Source organism: Oryza sativa, chromosome 7 (assembly GCF_034140825.1).
Source record: "Oryza sativa Japonica Group chromosome 7, ASM3414082v1".
NCBI lineage: Eukaryota > Viridiplantae > Streptophyta > Magnoliopsida > Poales > Poaceae > Oryza > Oryza sativa.
The window spans coordinates 27,916,945-27,940,246 of NC_089041.1; the positions used below are offsets into that span (position 1 = coordinate 27,916,945).

A 23,302-nucleotide genomic window follows, 5' to 3' on the forward strand; every position below is an offset into this window, starting at 1 on the left:
AAAAAAGTTTGGAACTAAACAAAGGCTTAGAGATTTGGCTGAGCTTTCTTGAATATGTTGAATTGGAGATATTTGGGTTGAAATGTACTACTAAGTAGTTTGTATGTGAAATTAAAGTAAACTAGTGTTGTGTTTAGTTCCATCCAAAGTTTGGATTTTGGTTGAAATTGGAAATGATGTGACTGAAAAGTTGTGTGTGTATGACAGGTTGATGTGATGGGAAAATGCAAAGTTTGGAGGCAAACTTTGGATCTAAACACACCCTAGATTGAGTTATTTTGAAATAAATAATGAAACTGATGTCATCTGATATTTAACTTATACATCCGTTTGTAAAATTCTTATAGTATCGTCTTGTAACTTAAACAAGTCTGTTTTGTATAGTTTTAACTTTATCTTCATCTCTCCTAGAGTTGGAGTTTAACCAAATAGTTTTGGTTTCACTCAAAAAGGGAGTAGAGCAGGTCGAAGTTTTCTCATAGAATAAATTATGAATGTGAAGTGAGGTTCACGGTACTCTATAATTTTACTCTAGATTCAACTCTTGGCATTAAATTTAGAAACTATATTCTATATCGTTATTGGAGTTAAATTTAGAAGTTAAAGCATGCTAAACAGGCCATAGAAAGCACCAATGCTTTTATAATTAGAAGATTCATAATAATAGAATTTCCTACACATATAATGTTTACGGAATCGTTATACTTCTGTTGACAGAAAATACATCCCCAAATCTTGCAGATTTTGGACCACTAGATGTGCTTCACGATTCGTGCTCCAGTTGCATCTTCTCCAACTCCGGCGACTTCTTCTTCTTCGGCGATGGCGACAACCCAAACTCCGGCAAAGGGCCGACGAATTAGGGTCCCGGGGTGGGGGTGGGAGGAAGAGGGAGGAGTTCGCCGGCTTTAGAGGGATGGCCGTGGGAGGCGGTGGATCGGGCAGGCGGCAAGGCGGCTGTACCGCTGCCGAAGCGCGGGGTCGAGAGCGGGCGGTGGGCAGGGGCAAGCGGAAAGAGTGTTAGAAGGAGGCAGCCGGTGGTGGCGCCCCACCGCTGGCGACGGGGAAGACGGCGGCACGGGATAGCTCGTCGCCACCGGCTTGTGGAAAAGGAGAGGAGAGGGAGAGGGGGCCGGCTGGGGGGGCCTCGCCGGCGCCGTTGACACCTTTCAGCCAGTCGGCGAGGCCGGGTGGCGGCACGGTGGGGCGGCAGCGGCGGCGGTGTAGGAGGCGCGCGGTGCTGAGAGGAGGGGAGCGCTCGAGTGACTTGTGTGGTGGCAGGGAGGAAAAAGGAAAACTGGTTAGGGTTTTGTGGACATTGCACGAATCTCAAATCAATCCAATGTTCTGAAATTCACAAGATATTAGGAGGGATTTTCTGTCAAATGAGGAATAGACAGTTGGTTTATTATTCCAAACACAAAAAAGAAATTTACAGTTACTAGTAGGGTGCCCGTGCGTTGCTACAGGAAATTTTGATCACGGGAAAAAAAAATCTGGCAATCCAAAAGAAACTACGAGTTGCGGCGGCCGGTTGTGTGCGGGCCGGCGGGTGGGCGGCGATTTTCGCGTATTTTTTAAATTTTTTTTGCTCTTCGATTAAATCTTCATTGCCCAATCATTTTTCAAAGAAATCCAGTGATGGGATGCAATCTTCGAACTTACATTTTTTAGCACAGCAGATCAATATTGACAAGGCAGGAAGAAAGTGACTCAAATTTTGAGCTATCATTGTGTTGTTATATTTTGATAGTATCTGTCCAGCCAGATGGTTTATATCGGGAACAAAGATCTTCCTATTAAACTTTGAGGAAAAACTTTTTAAGAAATTTTGCGATTAACAACTAACAAACGCTCAAATTCTATTATTTTGCAGAATCTGCCTCTAGTTGAGCTGGTCTCCGGCAGACATACAATCTCAAGGCAATAAGTATACATGTTGTAAATTAAAATTAAAATTTCTAGGTGTAACAAAATTATCACCCTTTTGTATCCTGAGGTTTATTCACATGCAAAGCACCGGAGTTCAATAAACCATGAAGATGCTTCTTTTTTTACTTTAGAAGTTGTTTCTAACCTAGCTATTAAGTTCAATATGTCACTATGGTCCTAAACTGATCAGTCCTGAAGTTGTTCTTTACACTCCAGCAATGCTTATAGATGTCTAGTTGATTACAACTTGATTTTTACTCCACAAATTTGGCATCCATGAAAATGTCCTCTCTAATTGAGCTATATTAATTGATCATTTGTAGTTGGGGATAGAAACTTTAGAAAAGTTGATTGAATACCCAGAATTTGTGGGGACTACACCCACATGCTTTGCAAATCAATTCTATCTGCTATAGTGTTTCCAAACATGTATTGTATATTTCCAAAGTACCAATAGAACAGTACCAATCAGACCAAATGACAAAATGAACCGTGAAAAAACTGATACTAAAACTAATTTACATAGAAAGGCTTCTTAGTTTTCAATCACAGAAAATGAATGCCTGTCTTAGTAATGCAAACTCCCTAATCATCTAATTTCACTGAAAGGTAGTTGGCATTGAAGTGGCATATGGCACAAAAGGCCAATCAGGATCATCAGAGGATGGCCTCCTGATTACCTTGTTTGCATCCCAACAGTATACCAAAGGCATAGAACATATGGATCTCTGTCTATAGGCAAATCCCCCTATGTTATCCCTGTCAGCTGCTTCAAATAAAACAGCTATATCAGTCCTGTATTATGTGCCATTTTTGCACATGATTTAGCTGATTTTGGAGTTCTCCAGACAGTAAAATTTATAAACTTGACAAAGTAAGAAACCCCAGGCATCTGAAACTAAAACTAAATTATATACCATTATTAAGAAAGGAGGAATGTGATCACAAAACAAAACACAGAACAAGGAGGAATGCGATCAGTTTACCTAGAGCAGCAGGCTAAGTTAGTGTCAGATGCGATGCAAAGGGCAAAGTTGAGAATTTTTTTTTAAAAGTAAAACAGCAAGAGCACTTTATGTGTCACCTTGCTTTATATGGCTTCGTCTGAACTTTGGTTACCTAAATTGCACCGCATATGCACTTTTCTACACAATTAGGTTGAGCAAAAGCTTTCAGACCTAAACAAATCAGAAACTACACAAGTATTCACAAGCAGAGTTCAGTTGTTCAGTAATCTATCTCCAAGAGTCAGTTGTTCAGGTGTTGCAGTCCAAACCTTTTGCAATGATGAGAAATTTGATTAGTTGCATACATTATGATATAGTTATTGTACTTAAAGTCAACCATTCTCCTCAAATTTCATGCACTTTCACAGCTATTACCTGGCAACTTGACAGTCCTTCTGAGAGAGAAGCTCGCAACCTGCAATCTATAATAAGCATCAGAAAATGGGATTGCAATTTGGCATTTCAAAGTTCACACTTATAGTATATATATACTCCCCCCATCTATCTTTGATCAGAATATAACTTTGTGACCAGTTGTATTGCCTGTGATTTCTGAAGGATGCAACAGAGCACTATATCACCCTCAATGGAATTTTTGGAGCAGAGAATACAGTCTGCCAAAAAGAGAAGAACAAAGACAAATTAGAAGAAAGGATGCAACAGAGCACTATATCACCTTCAATGGGATTTTAGGATAATACAGTCTGCCAAAAAGAGAAGAACAAAGACAAATTAGAAGAAAGGATGCAACAGAGCACTATATCACCTTCAATGGGATTTTTGGAGCAGAGAATACAGTCTGCCAAAAAGAAAAGAACAAAGACAAATTAGAACAAGATTGAATCCCCAAGCCAACACAATACACGTGAACTCTTGGTAGATGAAGAAACCGCTAAAAGTGGAAATTGTATCTCGTCGATGCAGCCATATCCAGGGGGAGCTCACGAATCCTACGGTGGCGGCGTCGAGAGGCGAGGCGGCAGGATGAGGAGGCGACACAATGGGGGAGTGATGGCTGAACAAATGCATAATAGCCATTGATAATTTAATATCAGGATTATTTACATTATGCTGGAGACGGCAATCGAATGAGAAGTCCATTTATATAATAAATTTTGCGTCACACATGCACATAATCTGATTTCAATTATCTCACTGATGTATGCTATTAGTGGGAGAGAGGAAAATTAAGCTGCAAGTATATATAAGCAAAAAGAAAACTGCTCACCGAGTCCAGGCAGACTTGTCGTAGGCCATGTGTGTAGGCAGATCGAGTAGTCGATCAGGGGAAAGGGCGGCGAGGCCTTCCCGGCGTTCGGCTGTGGAGGCTGAATGTTTTGCCTCTAGCTTCTTATCAAAAATTACAACGAAGATCCCGATCGACCGGCGTAGGGGAAGGCGATGTGGGAGGAGACCGATGGCTGTGTGATTTGGGAGGTCGCCCAGAAGCTGGCGTCGGCGATCTGGAGGCGGAAATCGGCGGCGGCACGATGACGACCTCAATGGCGATACGAGGCGGCGCGATGACAGGTCGCCGCCGGCGTCGCGAGTCGATCTAGTGGCGGAGATCGAAGGCGGCGTCGACGGCGTTGCGAGCCGCGGGCGACGATGGCGATCTCGAGGAGTAGTAGTCGCCGACGGAGGTGGGTGGGCAGCGCGCGTGGCAGGTGTGCAGAGGAGTCGGCGTCGGCGGCGGGGAGGAGAAGGAGTAGGAGTAGACCCGTCGGCGTGATCTGGAGCGGAGTCGACGGCGGCGGCGTTGGCGGCGGTTGCGGGTGGGCAGCGGCAGCGTCGCCGGCTGGGGCGATTGGGCGAGGTGAGGAGGCGACGTAGGGAGGAGGGCGAAGGACGCGGATCCGAGAGAGGAGCGAGCGTGGGGAGGAGATCGGTCGTTGGATACTTGGATATGCAAATTGGATGGTTGAGATTACGCGTGTCTGTCAGATGCGTCTGCTATGTCAGGAATCAAGACCACCACTACGGATTTTTTAAGTAGTAGAGATATATTAAACTCTATCACATATCGGGAGATACGACAAGTTATGGCAGATCATAGGTATAACAAGTTACTAGTCCATACATCAGGATTCCTAAAATTATATGAATTTATGAGAAATTACGTAATGCTATTCTCAACCATGCAACCTGGAAATTCTTGACCGAAGAATGAGACAGGTCGATGAAAGCTCAACGCCTGAAGGGACAACGGTGAGGTGGGGGCACAACCAAAGGGTTGGAAACGGGAGAACCAACCACCTCTCGCCCAGCCGCGACACCGCACCCCGCTCGCACTCGCACGTACGCGAAGGAAGGAAGAACCCACACTACCCACCCCCTATCCACCCACCCATCCTCTCCCTCTCCTCTACTCCACACCCTCCGCTTCTCCACTCCTCCCTCGCGATGGCGGTCACGCGCCTCGCCGTGGCCGCCGCCCTCTCGGCCGCGCCGCCGTCCTCCCGCCGCCGCAGGGCCTTCTTCCATCACTCCTGCCGCCCGCTCCCTTCGTCGGCGGCGGCGGCGGCCAAGGCGTTGCGCGCGTCGGCTGCCCCCGCCGTCGACGAGGAGGCCCCCGCATCCCCGCCTCCATCAGGTGCTCGCGCCCTCGCTCTCTATTGCTCCAGATTTTTTTTTAGATTGGACTGTTCCGAGTGTTCAGTCCGCGCCGTGCGAGCTCGCTTGCATTTGATCTGATGCTGTCCATGGAGCTGAAGACGATGATTTGCTGTTCGTGCAGATCTTGGCAAGGGAGTGGAGAACTTGGTGATCATAGGCTCTGGCCCGGCGGGGTACACTGCCGCGATTTACGCCGCTCGGGCGAACCTCAAGCCCGTCGTGTTCGAAGGCTACCAGGTTGGTGGCGTTCCTGGTGGGCAGCTGATGACCACCACCGAGGTGGAGAATTTCCCTGGGTTTCCGGATGGCGTCACTGGGCCTGATCTCATGGACAAGTAAACATTGCTCATTTCTTCGCATGTTTTTGAGTTTATCTGTTGTTAATGTTGTGTTCACTTGCTCATATCGGGCCATGGATTAAATCAGAATGCGGAAGCAAGCGGAGCGGTGGGGTGCTGAGCTTCACCAGGAGGATGTTGAGTTTGTGAATGTGAAGAGCAGACCGTTTGTTATTCGTAGCAGTGATCGTGAGGTTAGCATCATTGTGCTCTTCCTCCTTTTCGAGTTATGAACTTTCCACTTTTCACAAGGTGTCATTGTTGGTTTATGGTAATACAATGTTCTTGACAATAGCGATTTTCACAATGTTCTTGACAAAAGTATTAGTATGATTTAAACAAAACTATCATCCATTTAATTAAGAATATAACAAAGGAGAGCTGGTCAAGTTGTGTCGGGAAAGCATATCAGTATACAATTTTTATATGGTTTACTTAATTAGCTCTTACAATATTTGCCTAGTCATGTGCTTTAGTTCTTTAGTTGTGCTGTAACTTCTCTTTCTATAAGTATAATGACCAGTTTGATATAGCATATAGCAGTCGTCTGTTATAATTAATAGTGCACAGAACTACTTTGGACAAATGTTTTTGCTGCGCTCATCCCAGTGAGTGTCCTATACAGGTGAAATGCCATAGTGTAATCATTGCTACTGGTGCTGCTGCTAAGCGCCTTCGATTACCTCGTGAAGATGAATTTTGGAGTAGAGGTATCAGTGCATGTGCAATATGTGATGGAGCATCCCCACTATTTAAGGGTCAAGTTCTTGCAGTTGTTGGAGGTGGTGATACAGCTACAGAGGAAGCTATATATTTGACCAAATATGCACGTCACGTTCATTTACTTGTTCGAAAGGATCAGCTACGAGCATCCAAAGCTATGCAGGACCGGTAAGGAACTTTCAAGTCCTATCCCTAGTAAATGTATATATTTACCTTCAAGTGACTACTCTGTTCATGTAAATATCTTGCCCATGAATTGTTAGGATCTCACTTGTTTTGTGCATTCACATTGTTAATAGCTTAAATGACTCATAACACAGGAGGATTGCTTTTCTCTTTTCAGCTGTAGTGTTTTTTTATTTATTTTTATAACACATTTACCTTTTGGATCTGGCTTACAAGGGCATAGTTATATGCTGGGCTACAGCTTTCAAATGGTGTTTACAATTAGCTCCTGACATGGATTAAGCAACCTTGCAGCTTGACTCACTTTTAGCATCTCACCAAGTTAGACAGTGGAAATTGTAAAATTGGTTTATATTTAGGAGAAACCTGAGGACAAACACTTTGGGCCTGTTTGGCTGCACTTAACTTTCCTGTTGTGCAGCCAACACAAACAGTAAGTTGAGTCTGTAGCTGCAGCAGCAACGGCTGCGCACAGTGGCTGTACCAGCCAGCCGAACAGGGCCTTTGGAACTTATCTGTATATTAATTTGTTATGTTCTTTGAAGGATGTAGCTTGTCTTCAGTTGCATAAAATATTAATGAGGTAAAATTTTCAATTCCCTGGATGTTTGGTTAACAGGTTGATTATGGCGAATGTTTCAGAGTACTCAACAATCCCAACATAACAGTACATTTCAATACAGAAGCTGTGGATGTTGTCAGCAATCCCAAAGGCCAGATGTCTGGTATTCAACTGAAGAGAACCGACACGGGAGAGGAATCAGTTCTTGAGGTGAAAGGTCTATTCTATGGCATAGGACACACTCCAAACAGTCAGTTGTTACAAGGTCAAATTGATCTTGACGATGCTGGTTATATTTTGGTTGAAGAAGGCACAGCAAAAACATCAGTTGATGGTGTATTTGCTGCTGGTGATGTGCAGGTAACTCCATCCTTCACTTCATGTATATAACTTCTACATGGCTGTAATGTGTTTCATTCTTGAAATTTGAATATAACCCTGCCACAGTTCATATGTGCCATAATCATTAGCATGTCATGTCTTGGTGGTCTTGTAGCACACCAGCACATCACGTCTTCTTTTATTGAACACTAGCTGGATTGGAATACAAATATGAGTATTCTAGTTTTAATGCCTTTTCAATGTTTATCTGCAGGATCATGAATGGAGGCAAGCCGTTACTGCAGCTGGATCCGGATGTGTAGCCGCTTTGTCGGTGGAAAGATACTTAGTTGCCAACGACCTTCTTGTTGAATTTCACCAGGTACTATCTTGTCTGCAGCATATATTTCTTTATGGTGACTGATGCTTCTGCGAACATTATCTAGCTCAATATTTGTTGTTCCATGGAGGCTAGCTGTTCCACTGTCAAATTTTGTGCCTATGATTACTGGTACACCAGACACTGCAGCAATTTCTGCTGTTGATCTTTTTCCTCTAATTTTAGGGTTTCTAGTTGCCATATACAGCAATTCTGTGCAGACCATGTTGTGCTTTTATTTCATGTATAAAATTTGAGGTTGGACCTTGTCAGCATGTATTGGTATTGTTATGTGTAATCGAGAATATATTTATTCTAGAAATGTGAAAGGATGAAACTAAATCTATTTGTCATTGTATATGTATCGATCAATGCACATTTAGCATTTTTAATTGACCATCTCTAGCAACCGGTCAGGCTTACAAGATACACTTCATCTTTTTATTAAATTACAGCCTGTTCGCGAAGAAAAGGAGAAGGAGATTACAGATAGAGATGTCGAGATGGGCTTTGACATTTCTCACACAAAGCATAGGGGACAGGTACCTAACACATTTGCTTGTACTGTGGCTTCATATTGGTGCAAACATTTATGTGAAAACTGATTTGAGCTTGCTTCCTTTGCAGTATGCACTCCGCAAAGTATATCATGAAAGTCCAAGGCTTGTCTGTGTTCTATATACTTCTCCAACATGTGGTCCTTGCAGAACCTTAAAGCCAATTCTAAGCAAGGTTTGTTCTTGAAATTGAAATTGGGCTCTAGTCGTCACAAGTCATCACTCTAGACAAATAAAATGCCTTGATATACAGCTATCTGATTGGCCCTCCAGTCCATCGATCATTATGCATTCATATTGACAGGCCATGTTAACGTTCATTTCTCTGATCTACCAATATGACCAATCAAGTTCATTTCTCTGATCTACAATATCGAATCATTAAAGAAAATCCATTTCAAGGTGCTAACTTTGTGATGTTCTTGTGGTCTGGACAACACAGGTTTTCAGTGCTTCTTGATAAACCTTGTAGAACTGATATTTATAGTTGCTTGACTAACATTTGATTGCCGCACCATTCTACAGAAGTTCCGTTCTGTTAGTCATGCTTGTGTTAGTTTTGTTGTTAACGTTGCTAGTTGCTACTTGGCACTTGCTAATATTGATATCTTTTTCAGGTTATAGATGAGTACAACGAACACGTTCATTTTGTCGAAATTGACATCGAGGAGGATCCTGAAATAGCAGAAGCTGCAGGCATCATGGGAACACCATGTGTTCAATTTTTTAAAAATAAAGAAATGCTCAGGTTGGCTATCTTGGATTTGTTTATCTGCTACTAGTCTATATAAACATCAGTCACTTCATTGCTGCCTAATTAATATGATGCAATGGAATCCCTTCTGATCGTTTTTAACCTTGGACTATGCAGGACTGTCTCTGGTGTTAAAATGAAGAAGGAATATAGGGAGTTTATCGAGTCAAACAAATGAGCTGAACCCAACATACGATTCAAATTTTAAAGTGTAATAGTCTTCTTTTGCCCATACTGACTATTTCTAGCTGCCACCGTGGTGGCCAATTTTTGGTCAAAAATTTTCAGATGGGCCGGGTGTAGTGCGGTTCAAGAGGAAATTAGCCGGTCGCTCCTATTGAATTCAATCAATGTAACAGAATATATTCTTTTGCTGTACAACAACGTATTGGTCGTTGTCTTGACACCGTGCAAACTCCTCCCTGACAATATATACGTCTTAAAGATTTTGGACAGTGTGTGATCTATATGCTGAACATAATATTCATATGCTTATAGTGAGCTTGCTGGAAAGATACCCTGACATAAAACTATTAAGGCATTGTTTTTGGAACAGGGAAATTTTACATTAAATTTATAGAAAATGGATAGGTTCATGTGAAAATCCAATGAAATTAATATGTTTGAAACGAGCCTTTTCTTTGCGTAGCAGAGCAGAGGATGGTTGTTTGGGAAAGCTTCTGTGGCATTGCAGTTTCTTTCAAAATCTATAACTCTTCTTAAACAGTCACTGTTCACTATATTCTCAGAATCAGAATCTACTACAGAATCTAAAAATGACCAGCTCAAAAAACTATAATTTGAAGATAAAGCTAAAGACTCCAGAAAATAAGTCCGCAGGGCCGGCCGAACACTCAGGAGAACACCACGTTTTTCCAGTCTCATCTCATCCTTACGCGCCGACCGGGCGGCCGACTCCGCCGCCGCCGCCGCTCCAAACCGGCAACCAAAAACGAGCGGCGCACGGCAAAAGCAATCACAAATTCACAATTCACAGCTCACCTCGGCGAGGCGCCAAGCCAAGACGAGACGACGAGTCACGCCACCACGCGTCACCCTTCCGCCGCGCCGGTGCCTCCTCCAGAATCCTCCTCCGTTTTATCCCCACCCAAAACCGGCGAACCACCCGCCCGCCCAATCCCCGCCTCAAATAACCCCCCCTCGCCGTGGCCCCCACCCCCAACAAACTACCAAAAACGAAAAAAAACGTAACAAATCCGCACAGCCACACGCCACGCCACGCCACGGCCACCGCCGCCGCGCGACGCGACGCGAACCCGGAGAAAACGGGGGCGAAGGAATCCGCCACCGCAATGGAGGCCGCGGCCTCCCCGTCGCCGCCCCCTTCCAGGGCGTCGCCGCTGCGGCTCAACCCGGCCGCGTTCCTCCTCCGCACCACCACCACCACCACCACCGTCCAGCCGACCACATCTGCCGACGCGCCCCCGCCCCCGCCGCCGACGCGGCAGACGGCCGGGGTCGACCGGCTCATCTCGTTCCTCTCCTCCCTAATCCCCCGCCGCGGGCAGCGGGCGAAGCAGCCGACCAGCCCCCCTCCCACCGCGGCGGCGGCGGCGGCGATGCGGAGGGCGGCGGAGAGGGAGGCAGAGGCGGAGCGGCAGCTGGTGGGGTGCGCGGTGCCGCTGTTCCGGCCGTACGTGGCGCAGCTGCCGTGGCACGGCGGCGCGCGGGCGTGGCTGTCGCGGATGTTCCCGCGGTACGGGCACTACTGCGGCCCCAACTGGTCGAGCGGGAAGGAGGCCGGGTCCGTGCTCTGGGACCGCCGCCCCGCCGACCACCTCGACTTCTGCTGCTACTGCCACGACATGGCCTACGACACCCACGACCAGGCCCAGCTCCTCCGCGCCGACCTCGCCTTCCTCCGCTGCCTCCAGAGCAGTCGCCAGACCCCCGCCCGCGACGGCATCGCCGCCGCCGCCATCTACCGCTCCATGTGCATCTTCGGTCAGTCACCAATCCAATCCACCCCTTCTTGTTTTTCTTCCCCATTTCTCTGTTGTTCTTCGCCCAAATCATGCGAAGAATGCATCGCATTGCGTTTACGAATGTGAGATGGATCGATGGATGATTGTGCAGGGCTCAAGACGATACTGATACCGTACCGTACGAACCTGGTGCGGCTGCAAACCGGGCCGAATTACGCCGACGCCTTCGCCGATTTCGTCAAGAGGGTCGCCTCGTCGTCGGGGAGGCCGACCGGTGGCAACAAGCAGAGAATGTGAGAGCATTTGTGATCACAATGGCGCAGGATGAATCCAACTAATTGGAATTGGATATTCAGCCATTCAGGTCGTCGTAGTAGTTGTGTATAGCTCAAGTTTTGATTCGAACCCGGCGAGGCGGCGTCGCGGCGAGGGGATTGTTTGTATCCTGTTCTAATGGGTATTAGTTGATGAGAATCTTGGGATCTTCACTGTGAATATAGCTTAGCACATGATTTATTATATCAAAATGTAGCCTCCCTTGATATCAAAATTCAGAATCAATGGATGCAAGTTTCTATTTCTGAACCAAAATGGATGCAAGTTCTATTTCTGAACCAAAATGGATGCAAGTATGCAACAGCAAAGATGGTGGTATGTTAAGGATTTAGCCTAAATTAGAGAGCATATAGGCATAGGAATGTTGTACTAGTATCTGCCAAGGAAAGACATCCAGGCATCCAGCATTCCGGAAGATCTAACTAACTTTAGAGAATTAGAGTTTTGTCCCGATGGGCTTCAGAAATTTACATCATTTCAGTTTCAGTCCTACATATGACATCCTGAATCATCGTAAGTTCGTAACTAAGAAGGCTTTCAGCGATGTATAAATATGCTTGCTGCTATGCGAAGAACGCATGTTGGTTACAGAACAAAGGCTATGTTAAAGCTCTTCGTATTTCATTTGATCGAAGCATTGTTCCGATGGGCTTCATAACTCAGCCCAATTTCCAGGGATCGCTAATCTATCAGACTATACATGAAGACATTTCGTACTAGTAAGGGTATATATAAATGGCATGCACTTATTCATACAGTTTGCACGTATGAGTTAGGATCTAATTTCTCACATAAGCATGTGGAAACAATCTGGGGAAGTAAGTTTGCTTTGCCTTGACAATCGACCAATACAGAAAGAAGCAAGGGATATGAACAATGGCCATGGCGAGGTACCTGCAGAAAAATTAATGGTGTTGTCAGGACAGCAAAGTTCCATGGATGGTATGGATGAACAGATGAGAAAACATACCATAGAGGAGCCCCTGACGATGAAAGGTCAAGAAATGGGTATGGCCACCTGAAGAATATGGAAACATGATTACAACGTTTAGAGGTAAACTCAAAAAACATTTTCTTGTGGCGTGCAACAACACACGAGCGGCACTAAATCTTAATACAAAGATACGCAAGTAAGTATTCCCCAAAAAAACAACACATGAGCCGTTGTTTCAAACTCGCACTCAATATGCACATATCAGTATGCTAGAATAGAAATATAAGGGTTCTTTTTGTTATGACTCAACTTTACCAATTAGAGCACAACAGCTTTCATCTCTTTAATAAAAATTACCCCTAAACTTGATCAGAAGGTGGTTCATATATGTACAAAATGTCCCAAGAGATGCAATAAATTTCGCTGAGAAGTAGGCAGGGTCGGTGCAGTCTATAGATATCCTGGGTTAATTGCCACATGGTCACATGTTCAGAATGCACATGTCCATACTCCATATCTCTTGGATAAACTATGTCATATGGGCATGCTCATGTACAGCTCATTGCAGCATTCTATAAAAACCTCTCCACTTTTTGTTGTATTTTTTGTAAACGAATATTATAGTGTGAGTTCCCCCTTTTCTTAAAGTAAAGTATCAAATAGGATTTGAATACATAAATGACGCTCTAACTTTTGTATTTTTCTTAGTGTATACTTAATAAAATGGCACAATGAAGGGGACCAAGACATTCCATTACATTGCTTTAGTGTAAACGGCAGGGGAGAACCTACCAGGATATAGCTCCACAAGCATGAAGGACCCATTGGAAGGTTACATAGGAGCAGCTCCAAAATACAAAGAAAGCCAGGCGGTACCAGGGGAAGGGCTGAAAAGAGTGAAAGCAACCAGGTGTAAAATAATCACACCAAGGTAAAAGAAAGAACAGAGTGATTTTGTCTTACCATATTGTTGAGAAATGTGTCTATCAGTAAAAGAACAGCATTAAGAGAATGCATGCCATCAGTGATCTGCATGAAATTTTAAAGAACAAGATCAGCCAAAAATAAGATTACATCACCAATTCTTTATTTGACCAGCTACAAACACCTGTGCTGTTTATTACTGTTAGATTGCCTATGCTTACTACTACTATCATCTTAAATGTTTAGCACATACTAGATTTGGATTTACACTATGATTCTTACAGCTCAGTATAACAAGTAATTGTTTATATGCCACTAGAATATAATAGGGGAGAAAAGCCAAGGTAGGAGTTATTTCTTTTATTGAATAGAATTGATTTGCCAACGATAGGCATTTGGTTGGGGGGATGAACAGCTGAGGCTATACACATCCTGAAATTTTTACATACCAAGGAAAGTCCAAACTTATCACGGTAAAAGAATGGCACAAGTAGTCCCCAAAATGTGATATCAGTCAGCATTGTTGCACCTGCACTAGTCTGTAAAATAGATTACAATTAGTTGGCGATAGAATCACACAATTTGATAGCAGGCATGAACTCAGTATCCGTGGTACAGGTGAGGAGATTATTTTTTTACTAGGCCAAAGAAATTGATGCTAGTTTGTGTTGAGTGCTAAATAACATGGAGAACATAAAATGTAGCTATGGTAGTAGTTTGAGTTGCATAGCCCCAAGCAATCAGCTGATGAACTTGCTCTAACTTAGCACATGCACTGAATATCAATATGACGTAGTAAGAAAACATAAGTGTTAGTATTGTATCTATATTCCTTAAAGCAGTATCATTTGGATTTAGATTTGACAGTATTGAGTATCGTAAATAAAGCACATAGCATGTCCATAATTACAATTCTAGAATGACAGGTGAGTTCAAACCTGGTAAATGATTTGCATGCAACGTCCCCATAATCCAGCTCTTTTCTCATTTGCTATTTGTTCATGATAGTTTGTTATCTTCTCCTCATCCCTTTTCATCTCGCCAGAAGAAGTGGAAAACTCACGATTTTCCACATCGTCACTAAGAAATTCATGGGATTCATCAGCTTTCTTCAAGTTTTTCTTTGAGTAAACCCAACATCCGTGAGCTGATATAGCAGTTGCAAACTAAGAATAACACACTCAATTAGTGAAGGCATCAAATGATAGGCAAGCTAGAAAAGAAAGAAACGATAAAATAGCACATATGCAGATTCAAAAAGATAAAAGGTGGACAGACAACTTGGGAACAAAGAACATACCGCAAAATATATGGTGACTAATAAAAAGGTCCACCTGCAAAGATAATTCAGGAGAGAATTAATTAAAGTCAAAAGAGCAGTTAGGTTCATCTAAGGAAAAGGGAGGAAATAATAAAATCAAGAGTCAAGACTGCAAACAACTACAAGGGGGCTGATCAGCTGCATGCCTTCTAAAGCAACAACTACCAGAATATTTAAAACATTTGCCAGATCCATCTATCTGACACGGGGCAATTAGTTCAGTGTGGCCAAACTAAAAGCAGAAAGCTCCAAATCTACATAGCAGTACAGAGATACTGTAAACAGCCAAAAGTCAATGGATCAATGTGTGGATCACTTCGAATGCTACTATCCAGCTATGTCAAATCACTCCGAACAATTCTCGCTGGTAAACGCTAATTTCTACACCACATTATAGAACAGCTAGACGCTCGCGTATGCTTGTATGGACGATGTGTACGATGTTTGTCTTAGATTATTCGAGGCAATCAAGCTTGCTCAGATAGTGGAGGAGGAGGACGGAGGAGGCCGTACTGGGTGTAGAAGAAGAAGACGTCGATGCCATGGCCGACGAGGAGGCGGACGAGGAGGGCGACGGCGGCGGCGAGGGCGAAGGCGCGGTAGCCGAGGAGCCAGCCGGGGTGGAGACGCGCCCAGCAGGGGACCCACAGGTCGGTCCCGCGGAGGGGCGCGGCCGCCCTGCGCAGCCGCGGGAGCAGCGCCGCCGCGGCGGCCGTCGGCAGCACGATGAGGGCGCCGCAGACGAACACCTGCCACCGCAGCCAGTACGCCGCCTCGCCGTCCTCCGCCGCCGCCGACGACGACATCACCCCCCCGGCGACGCGCGGTTGACCTTTGCTTGAGCCTCGCGTCGCGTAGCGGCAATGGAGGTGCGGCGCGGGGGAATTTTGGGGTAGTTGGGGTTGGGTTGTTGACGGTGTGCGACGCTGCGACTGCGAGTCCGACCGCGACTCGGCGAGCGAGGCGGTGAAGTTGCGGAAGTAGACGCGGAGACGGAGATTGGAGGGAAAGGTTAGCATTCGGCCACGGATTGGCTCGCTTTCCGGGCCCGGGTGCGGTTGGAACGCGTTAAAACGGCACCGAGCCGTGGTCGTTTTCTCCTCACTCGCTGCTCCCCTGCTCTGCTTCAGTTGCTTCGCGCGCTACGCCGATGGATCGGGATTGATCGGGTGGGGCGTTTGAGTTTGGTGGTGTGACTTGGGGCTAGATAACTTTGCTACCATTTTTTTTCGATAAAGTTACTTAAAAAAGTAGTTATATTTAGTTTGTTGCTAAATTTTAGTAAGTATATATGAAATCTTGCCAAAATTTTGACAAACTTATCAAAATTTGACAATGACAAAACTTGATAAGGTTGAAAATGGTAGCAAAGTGAACGAGCCCTTGATTTACGTAGAAATTTCATAAAATTCAAATCTTACTAAAAATTTTTTCTTTAACCATTTGATATAAAATATTGGAGCTTTTCAAATCATATGAAATAACTCATTGCATCTAGATTTTAGAGGAAACTTCGCAAGATTTTCTTCCTACAATTTTCTTCATGTCTTTCTATTTCATTCGATTTCTATGTTTTTCCCTTCAGGCCAATTAAACGATCATTTTTGTGTTTTGTCCTCCATTTTTCAATTCCTTTGTCCTGTTTTTCTTTCTCCGTTTTTTCATTCCATCGGCCTTGTCTCGTCTATGAAACTTATCATGCCAAGCTTAACCAGCGTTTTTTTGGCAATTTCATGCTGTTGGTTTGAAGAGCAAATCAGGCGCCAATTTCTATTGGGAGAATTCAAACAGCAAATCAGGCGCCAATTTCTATTGGGAGAATTCAAATCTAAAGGTATGTTTGGTAGAGCTCCAACTCCTAGATTTAACTCTATGAGTTGAGTCTAGAGTGGAGTTGTGGAGCTGCCCAAACCCAGCTCCACCTCTCTAGTTCATTTTGTAAGAGAGCTCCACTCCCGCTTTAGGTGGAGCTGAAACTGTTTGGCTGAGCTCTAGCTCCAAAAAAGATGGAGCTGTACCAAACAGACCATAACTTTGATGCAAGTTTAGAGTAGTCTCAAGTCTAAACAAATGACTGGATGAACTTGCGTAGATTTGCTGTTCATCTGGATTGAGCTTATGTGTTCTGCTCCAATTTGGAGATCACCATAATCAACCATGCAATGCTAATCCAGTAGATCGATGATAAATACGATAACATCAAGGCATCGACTATCGAGAAGCTCGAGGGTTTGTAATATTGATAACTTACAGTCTCGCCCATAGCTTTCATGAACAAGGTGGTGGATTGCTCAGAGAGAAGCACAATGACATCTCACGTTTGGAAAATATTCCATTTGGTCTTATTACTGCTTACAGAGTTGGACGCATAACTTCTCATTTACCATAGTCAGAGAGCATGCACAGACATACATGGAGGAAAAATGTGGCAGCAGCTGATATACAGGCATACAGCCATGCCATCCCAGCAAAACAGAAATAACTTCTGGGAGCTAGACAACGAATTCCATCGGTAGCCCAGCCCATTTTAATGACAGCTTATAACAATGTATCTTCTGCATCTTAATTAGGTCAAATGATTTTTTTTTCCCTGGGATCAGTTTGCTGTGTCAATTGTCAACATTAAAGAAAACCAGAATGCTTGTGTCTCATTATGCCCATTATCGGTAAAGGCTGGAATATATGAGTATAGAGCTCAAAAGGACCTTCCGAAAATATCAGTCCAACTGCAAATACAGAACGCCATGACCAGAAAAAAAACAAGAGCAGGTACCTGCCAAAAAAAAGTAATTTTATACTTACTGAAGAGAAGATGATAAAAAGGATACATCTTCCCATAAAATAGAAAAATATACCCCTATTCCTTAATATTGGCTCAGTTTAATTTCCATCTCTCAACTACAAAACCGAATGAAAAACATCCATTAACTCTCATGTTAAGAGTGAGGCTACAAGTTGAACATACAACAAACAGTAGGCCTACATGACGAACGGTGACAACTATACCAATAGTTAATCTTAGATGACCAACCATGACTCACTAGGACACAAGCAGACACATTGTCTGCGGGTCCAAACCACCTAAAACAGGGTAGGTTGGAGGAACAGGTTTTACCAGGTTTTGAGAATAGAGGGGCAGATTTTACTTGATTTTGTAAATGCCAGACAAAAACTAAGCCGAGTCAAGAATCGAACGCCAGGAATAGATATTTTCATTAAGAAAAAAGAGGCCCAAGAAAAAGCAGAACTTACCTGTTACCGTTTGACCCATTGGAAGCTCTTTCTTGCTTTTGCCTTTCCAGGCTTTTTCCTTTCAACAACCCGTGAGTCTCTTGTCAAATATCCAGCTGTTTGGTTTAAGTATGAAGACATAATTAGAAGTGTTGGAAGATAATATAGAAATGAGAAAGAATAGCAAGGCAACAAGACAACAACATTCGCTGAAATAGAAGTCATTTTGGATGGTTGCTCATAGGGAAAATAATGCTCAAACAATCTCAATGTTCAAATGTGAACTGCCAATCATCATCTAGAGGAGTAAGAGTCATCTCCTTTACCTGCTTTGAGATTTGGGCGTAGTCCTGGTTCCCAATTCTGCAAGGCCCTGCTGATCCCTAGCCGGATAGCTCCAACTTGTCCTGCACTTGCAAAAAAGAAATTCAATCAGGGAGAATGTTTTTGTAGCCTATCTAAAAATCAACTAGTAGAAACGTGCAGCGTCTAATAGCAAATGTGTATGAGTTAGAAAATTACACTGAATAAAACATATTAACTAAAGACTCAATGAATCCAGGCACTGGCATTGAGGTATGATACTAAAGCTGGAATCCGTGGAGCATTGAAAGATAAAGCGTGCAAAATTATGCGTGAATGAATGCCTCATGTGAACGTGAAATATGACATATATTCCATATCTCATAATTTACAATACAGAACCCAAGAATTTATATGTGCATAGTTAATGCAAAACACTTTCGTATAGAACCAGAAGCAATTTATCATGTCTATCTCCAGAAAATTATTTATCATGTCAAAAGAAATAAATACTAACCTGAGACACCACCACCTTTCACAGTACAAGTAACATCCCAACGCCCCAAAGTTTTGGTCACGGTAAATGGGCGAAGAAGATCAGCCCGATGATCCAGAATTGGGAAGTAAGAATCAAATTGTTTGTCATTGACAATGAACTTCCCATCACCAGGCTGAATCCAAACACGGGCAATGCTGCATTTCCTTTTCCCTGTTCCATAAGCCCTTCCTTTCTCATCGACTTGTCTTACACGTGCTTTAGCAATTTCCTCTTGCTTTTGGCGTTCTACATCAGCTCTGCTTGATGTTGCATTCATTTTTTCGATAGTTTCATCTTCTATTTCTCTTAGGGGAGGTAATCCAGGAACACCCCTAACATCCTTTAAGAGGATCAAACTAGCAATCATATCCTCTGTAATCCCAGAGGCCTCAATGAGATCACCAAATGCACGATTTGGACCTGCAACCACAAAAAAACTACTTTACGACATGCTACAAACATATGTATGCACTATGGATTATTCCTGCATAAGATCCTACTTAATAGCAGAAAGAAAAACTTTGTATATTATTAGAATCAACTAGGGCATAATAAATAATTAAATCAGTCATGAGGTTGCAGAAGCACGCAGAACAAAAATCACAATGATCATGAGTGAAATTATCTACCCGATTCAATGATACCTTATTGCAATTGATGGTAAATGACATGAATGAGTGGCATCACATGAAACAAATGCTGGTGGTGAGTGGAGACCAACAGGCACATTCCAACTTCTGCATTGAAGCAAATTGCTCCTAAAACACCTACCGGATATTTGTGATACCTCAAAATAATTAGCTACTGATCAAGTATACAAACCTGGCAAGCTCGTCCTGATACAGCATTGTAAGTAAACAACATCTAACACTTACTTGGAATACCATTTCAGAGATTTATTATGTCTGCGGGTATGATCCTATAGCTCCAAACTACGCCAATTCAATCAGTTGCATAATACTAATTATACACACATAACAGCAACCGTACTATGACAAATTATGTTACTGCATAAAGATAGATTTACCTTTGAGTGTCTCCATTAGTTCTTGCTCCCTCGCCCTTCTCTCTAGCCGTTTTCGCTCTTCCTCCTCCTCGTCTTCCCCCGCATCGGCCTCATCAATCGCAGCGCCATCACCTCCGATCCCCTCAAGCCCACCCCCGAGCACGGCCTCCGCGAAAGGATCCTTCTCATCCTCCCCACTCAGCGTCCACAGCTCGTCGGCGCCTGCCCCCGGAGCCTTCTCTCCAGAAGCGACGGCGGCGGTGGCAGCCTCTTCCTTGAAGATCTCCTCGAACACGTCCCCCTTCTCGCTGCCCTCCGCGCGGAAATCCTTCGCCCACGGGTCCTCGCCGGCGGCGCTCAATCCTAGTGGATCCTCGCCGGCGGGAGCTTCGACGCCCTCACCGGCGGCGAAGGGATCCGGATCGCCGGATTCCGGCGTGAACGCCCATGGCTTGTTGGGGTCGTCGTCGCGGCCGGACGTGGAGAGGAGCCGCGGCCAGAGGAGGCTGGAGGCGGGGAGGGGACGACGAAATGGAAGGGGAGCGGAGACGGGAGAGGACGAGGCAGCGGCGGCGGTGGCTGCGCTCGCCGGAGTTAGGGTTTGGAGGCGGTGGCCGAGGCGGCGGGAGGAGTGGAGGAGGCGGCGGAGCAGCATGGTGGCGGCCGGAGGAGGGAGGCGACCACTCCGTGGAATGCTAGGGTTTTAGCGGCTTAACTCGTCTCGGTTTCCTCTTTCCGCTTCCTCCGCTAATTTTACGTGTTGCGAACGGGAAAGCGTATTAACCAGTTGCTTGGTTTCAGCTGGAGAGGCGTATTTCTTAAAATTCCGTATCCTAGCTTCGAACACGTATTTTGTACAATCAGCTTGGATTTTGTACTAATCTCGACTTCTCGAGTACGAAGATCTGTGTACTGGTATATGGCCGTGCGATCCAAATCCACGCGATACACTGGCTTAGTTAATTACTGATCTCACCGTAGAAAATGCAGTGAGTAAGACAGTAAGTATATATTGCAAATCTAAGGTCAAGTCCGTCCTGTTCTACCCGATTAATGGCTTGCATTGATGACTTTAACTAACCATTTCGCCGTCACTAAAGCCCTTACCCGTACTACGAGTGTACTACAAATATCATAAATTGAAGATTCAGCAAACCAAACTCGGCAGCTTTGATGTCAGTATACTTGTGTGTATTATTGTCTTTAAAACATGGTCTTAACGTGCATTTTGCAATGGAAGAGGTGTAAATAAGATGTGAGCAGGGTTCATGTTAGGACAGAAACGGGTAAAAAAGAAACGCTATGCACACGTGTATTGTGGGCGCATGAATTTGTACTGTACACAAAGTAAGATGTTCTAACGTGTTTGTGAAATTTGAAAACATATTTTTAGTCAAAGCTCAAATGGTTTTCAAGAAATTGAAATTTAAAACGGTAAATTCGAGCAAAATCTCGTGAAAAGATGCGACTATGTGAGTTACTACAAAGTTGTCACACGAATTTTACACCTGCATGAAAGTAGCACGAATACTAGCTTTACTGATGAAGAGAGGTAAGTACAAGTAGTAAGCATATAAGGAAGTTTACAGTTAACCCAGGTTTGATTGGCTTTTACCTCATGCTGCGGCAAGATCTTGGTGTCACTCTCTCACACTGACATCGAGAAAAATGTCTGAAAGCTTTGGTTCCTTACGGATTTTTCTGCAAAGGCTCGCGTCGCTGCTACCTGAATAGGCTGAAAAGCGACAAGATTGAGGCATCCAGACCATCGGCATGTGAATGTACTGCCTCCCCTGCTCAATTGCAAAAGGCTAAAAGCCTAGAAAGCGATCCTTTTTACACCCAAAAAAAAATTCCATACACGAGAAGAGGTGGTGTTGTAGTAAGTACAGTATACTAGTAGAACATTTTAGCGTAGTTCAACGCGATGATGTGAAGAATGATTGCAGCATATGAACTGCCACTCATTTGCGATCATATTGTAGATGACCAAACTACAGTGAGAACAACTTATTTGCAATCATATATAAATTGACAAGTTTACAAGTTACCTTTCATCAAACAAAGATTCTCTACTTTGTATGTATCTCTTTGGCTCTTTGGCCTTTACAAGCATATTTTAACTTCAAATTTCAGGAGAAATTGAATTGTTTTCTACGATACACGCCTAAAGTTTCAGATACAGATTTTATCCTGATATGCTTAAAAATTCAGAACAGGAAAGAATATTCATAGCAGATTCTTCACCAGCCTGTCAGATAGTAGAAATCCCCAAACAAAATTAACCCCCCAATTAGTTGTACACCAGCCAAAAACTAAAGCTCTCCTCCAAACAGTGGTCCAGCACAAGCAAAATTTGGGCCAAACCTGAAAGGACCCCTCCTCCAACCCGACACTGTAGCAGGTACATGATGAGAAAAACAAACAAAAACAATGAGAGAGAGAGAGAAAAGCAAATTAAAATTGCAAACAAGAACAGGTAGCCAGCTTGCCAACACCACTAAGAAAACAGTAACAGCAATCCTTTTCATCTAATTGGTCCCAAAGCTTTTAAGATTTTTTTTACTGTAATCACGCACCTAATCTTCCTCATGGAGTCATACCTTCTCTCTCTGCCTGAACCTCTCGCCTAGCAACACGCAAACAAGTCTTGGGAAACGTATTTGCCACACTTTACACTTCATGCTGCTGTGTTTAGCTACCAAATTTAATGACCCATATTGATCTGTCTCATGTGCGGCTGCAGTGCGATTTCGCCTAACTTATTCCCAAGTTGGCTAACCCCACTGTCACACCATGAACAGACTTGGTTAGTTATTTTTTTTTCTCTCCACAGCAAAGTTGACAAATACTAGCGTAAAACCACCAAGGCTGTGTTTAGTTCCACGCTAAAAATCGAAATTTGACTAAAATTAAAAGTTTGAAGAAAAAAAGGTTAAAAGTTTATGTGTGTACTAAAGTTTTTGATGTGATGAAAAAGTTAGAAGTTTGAAGAAAAAGTTGTGAACTATACCAGACCCAAATCCCCTTTTAAATTCACACATAATTTACACCGATTCACACATACTAATGCGTGTAGTTTTGCAACTGAGTTGTTTTAACCCTAGGTAAACCCTCCGTTACAAAATATAACAAAGTTATGTATTTGATAGGTTAATATATATAACTAAAAGTTAATAGTATATTTTAGGATGGATATATTGTATTTTCCCTATTTCTACTTATGTACTCCCTCCATCCCAAAATGTTTGACGCTGTTGACTTTTTAAAAAATGTTTGACCGTTCGTCTTATTCAAAAAATTAAGTAATTTTTAATTCTTTTTTCTATTATTTAATTTATTGTTAAATATATTTTTACATATACATATAGTTTTACACATTTCATAA

The 23,302-nt window shown here is 43.5% G+C and overlaps 4 protein-coding genes across 5 annotated transcripts; 2 read left to right on the forward strand and 2 right to left on the reverse strand.

The window, feature by feature from the left end:
• Nucleotides 1-5,297: 5,297 nt before the first annotated feature.
• Nucleotides 5,298-9,824, forward strand: LOC4344159 (thioredoxin reductase NTRC-like). Its single transcript, NM_001423004.1, has 10 exons — nt 5,298-5,532; nt 5,677-5,890; nt 5,982-6,087; nt 6,519-6,784; nt 7,445-7,724; nt 7,960-8,067; nt 8,520-8,606; nt 8,692-8,796; nt 9,239-9,369; nt 9,493-9,824. The coding sequence occupies exons 1-10, from the start codon at nt 5,343-5,345 to the stop codon at nt 9,551-9,553; spliced, it is 1,548 nt and encodes a 515-aa protein (NP_001409933.1). The 5' UTR covers nt 5,298-5,342; the 3' UTR covers nt 9,554-9,824.
• Nucleotides 9,825-10,556: 732 nt separating this feature from the next.
• On the forward strand, nt 10,557-11,912 carry LOC4344160 (uncharacterized). Its single transcript, XM_015791372.3, has 2 exons — nt 10,557-11,340; nt 11,473-11,912. Exons 1-2 carry the CDS (start codon nt 10,689-10,691, stop codon nt 11,616-11,618), a joined length of 798 nt encoding a protein of 265 aa, XP_015646858.1. The 5' UTR covers nt 10,557-10,688; the 3' UTR covers nt 11,619-11,912.
• A 264-nt stretch (nt 11,913-12,176) lies between these two features.
• On the reverse strand, nt 12,177-15,743 carry LOC4344161 (uncharacterized). Its single transcript, NM_001423005.1, has 8 exons — nt 15,350-15,743; nt 14,816-14,849; nt 14,454-14,681; nt 13,965-14,054; nt 13,555-13,620; nt 13,384-13,478; nt 12,628-12,675; nt 12,177-12,551 (listed from the first exon to the last, which is right to left on the reverse strand). The coding sequence occupies exons 1-8, from the start codon at nt 15,640-15,642 to the stop codon at nt 12,437-12,439; spliced, it is 969 nt and encodes a 322-aa protein (NP_001409934.1). The 5' UTR covers nt 15,643-15,743; the 3' UTR covers nt 12,177-12,436.
• Nucleotides 15,744-17,143: 1,400 nt separating this feature from the next.
• Nucleotides 17,144-20,637, reverse strand: LOC4344162 (small ribosomal subunit protein uS9m). Of its 2 annotated transcripts, XM_015791369.2 has the most exons (6): nt 19,936-20,637; nt 18,888-19,328; nt 18,394-18,474; nt 18,089-18,183; nt 17,692-17,734; nt 17,144-17,609 (listed from the first exon to the last, which is right to left on the reverse strand). In XM_015791369.2, the coding sequence occupies exons 1-4, from the start codon at nt 20,567-20,569 to the stop codon at nt 18,092-18,094; spliced, it is 1,248 nt and encodes a 415-aa protein (XP_015646855.1). In that variant the 5' UTR covers nt 20,570-20,637; the 3' UTR covers nt 17,144-17,609; nt 17,692-17,734; nt 18,089-18,091. The 2 variants fall into 2 exon arrangements, with proteins under 2 accessions (XP_015646855.1, XP_015646854.1); XM_015791368.2 differs by lacking the exon at nt 17,692-17,734.
• Between the last annotated feature and the right edge of the window lie 2,665 nt (nt 20,638-23,302).

What these genes read in the sequence shown, in the direction of transcription:
- LOC4344161 (NM_001423005.1), bottom strand. Translation starts at nt 15,642, where the DNA reads ATGTCGTCGTCGGCGGCGGCGGAGGACGGCGAGGCGGCGTACTGGCTG. An exon ending in ATAAGTTTGGACTTTCCTTG is followed by an intron (nt 13,621 to 13,964) that starts GTATGTAAAAAT and finishes AATTTCATGCAG; the next exon opens with ATCACTGATGGCATGCATTC. An exon ending in GCTTGTGGAGCTATATCCTG is followed by an intron (nt 12,676 to 13,383) that starts GTAGGTTCTCCC and finishes CATATTCTTCAG; the next exon opens with GTGGCCATACCCATTTCTTG.
- LOC4344162 (XM_015791368.2), bottom strand. Translation starts at nt 20,569, where the DNA reads ATGCTGCTCCGCCGCCTCCTCCACTCCTCCCGCCGCCTCGGCCACCGC. An exon ending in ACTAATGGAGACACTCAAAG is followed by an intron (nt 19,329 to 19,935) that starts GTAAATCTATCT and finishes TTGTGGTTGCAG; the next exon opens with GTCCAAATCGTGCATTTGGT. An exon ending in ACGCCCAAATCTCAAAGCAG is followed by an intron (nt 18,184 to 18,393) that starts GTAAAGGAGATG and finishes TAAACCAAACAG; the next exon opens with CTGGATATTTGACAAGAGAC.
- LOC4344160 (XM_015791372.3), top strand. Translation starts at nt 10,689, where the DNA reads ATGGAGGCCGCGGCCTCCCCGTCGCCGCCCCCTTCCAGGGCGTCGCCG. An exon ending in CCGCTCCATGTGCATCTTCG is followed by an intron (nt 11,341 to 11,472) that starts GTCAGTCACCAA and finishes ATGATTGTGCAG; the next exon opens with GGCTCAAGACGATACTGATA.
- LOC4344159 (NM_001423004.1), top strand. Translation starts at nt 5,343, where the DNA reads ATGGCGGTCACGCGCCTCGCCGTGGCCGCCGCCCTCTCGGCCGCGCCG. An exon ending in ACACAAAGCATAGGGGACAG is followed by an intron (nt 8,607 to 8,691) that starts GTACCTAACACA and finishes CTTCCTTTGCAG; the next exon opens with TATGCACTCCGCAAAGTATA. An exon ending in TAAAGCCAATTCTAAGCAAG is followed by an intron (nt 8,797 to 9,238) that starts GTTTGTTCTTGA and finishes TATCTTTTTCAG; the next exon opens with GTTATAGATGAGTACAACGA.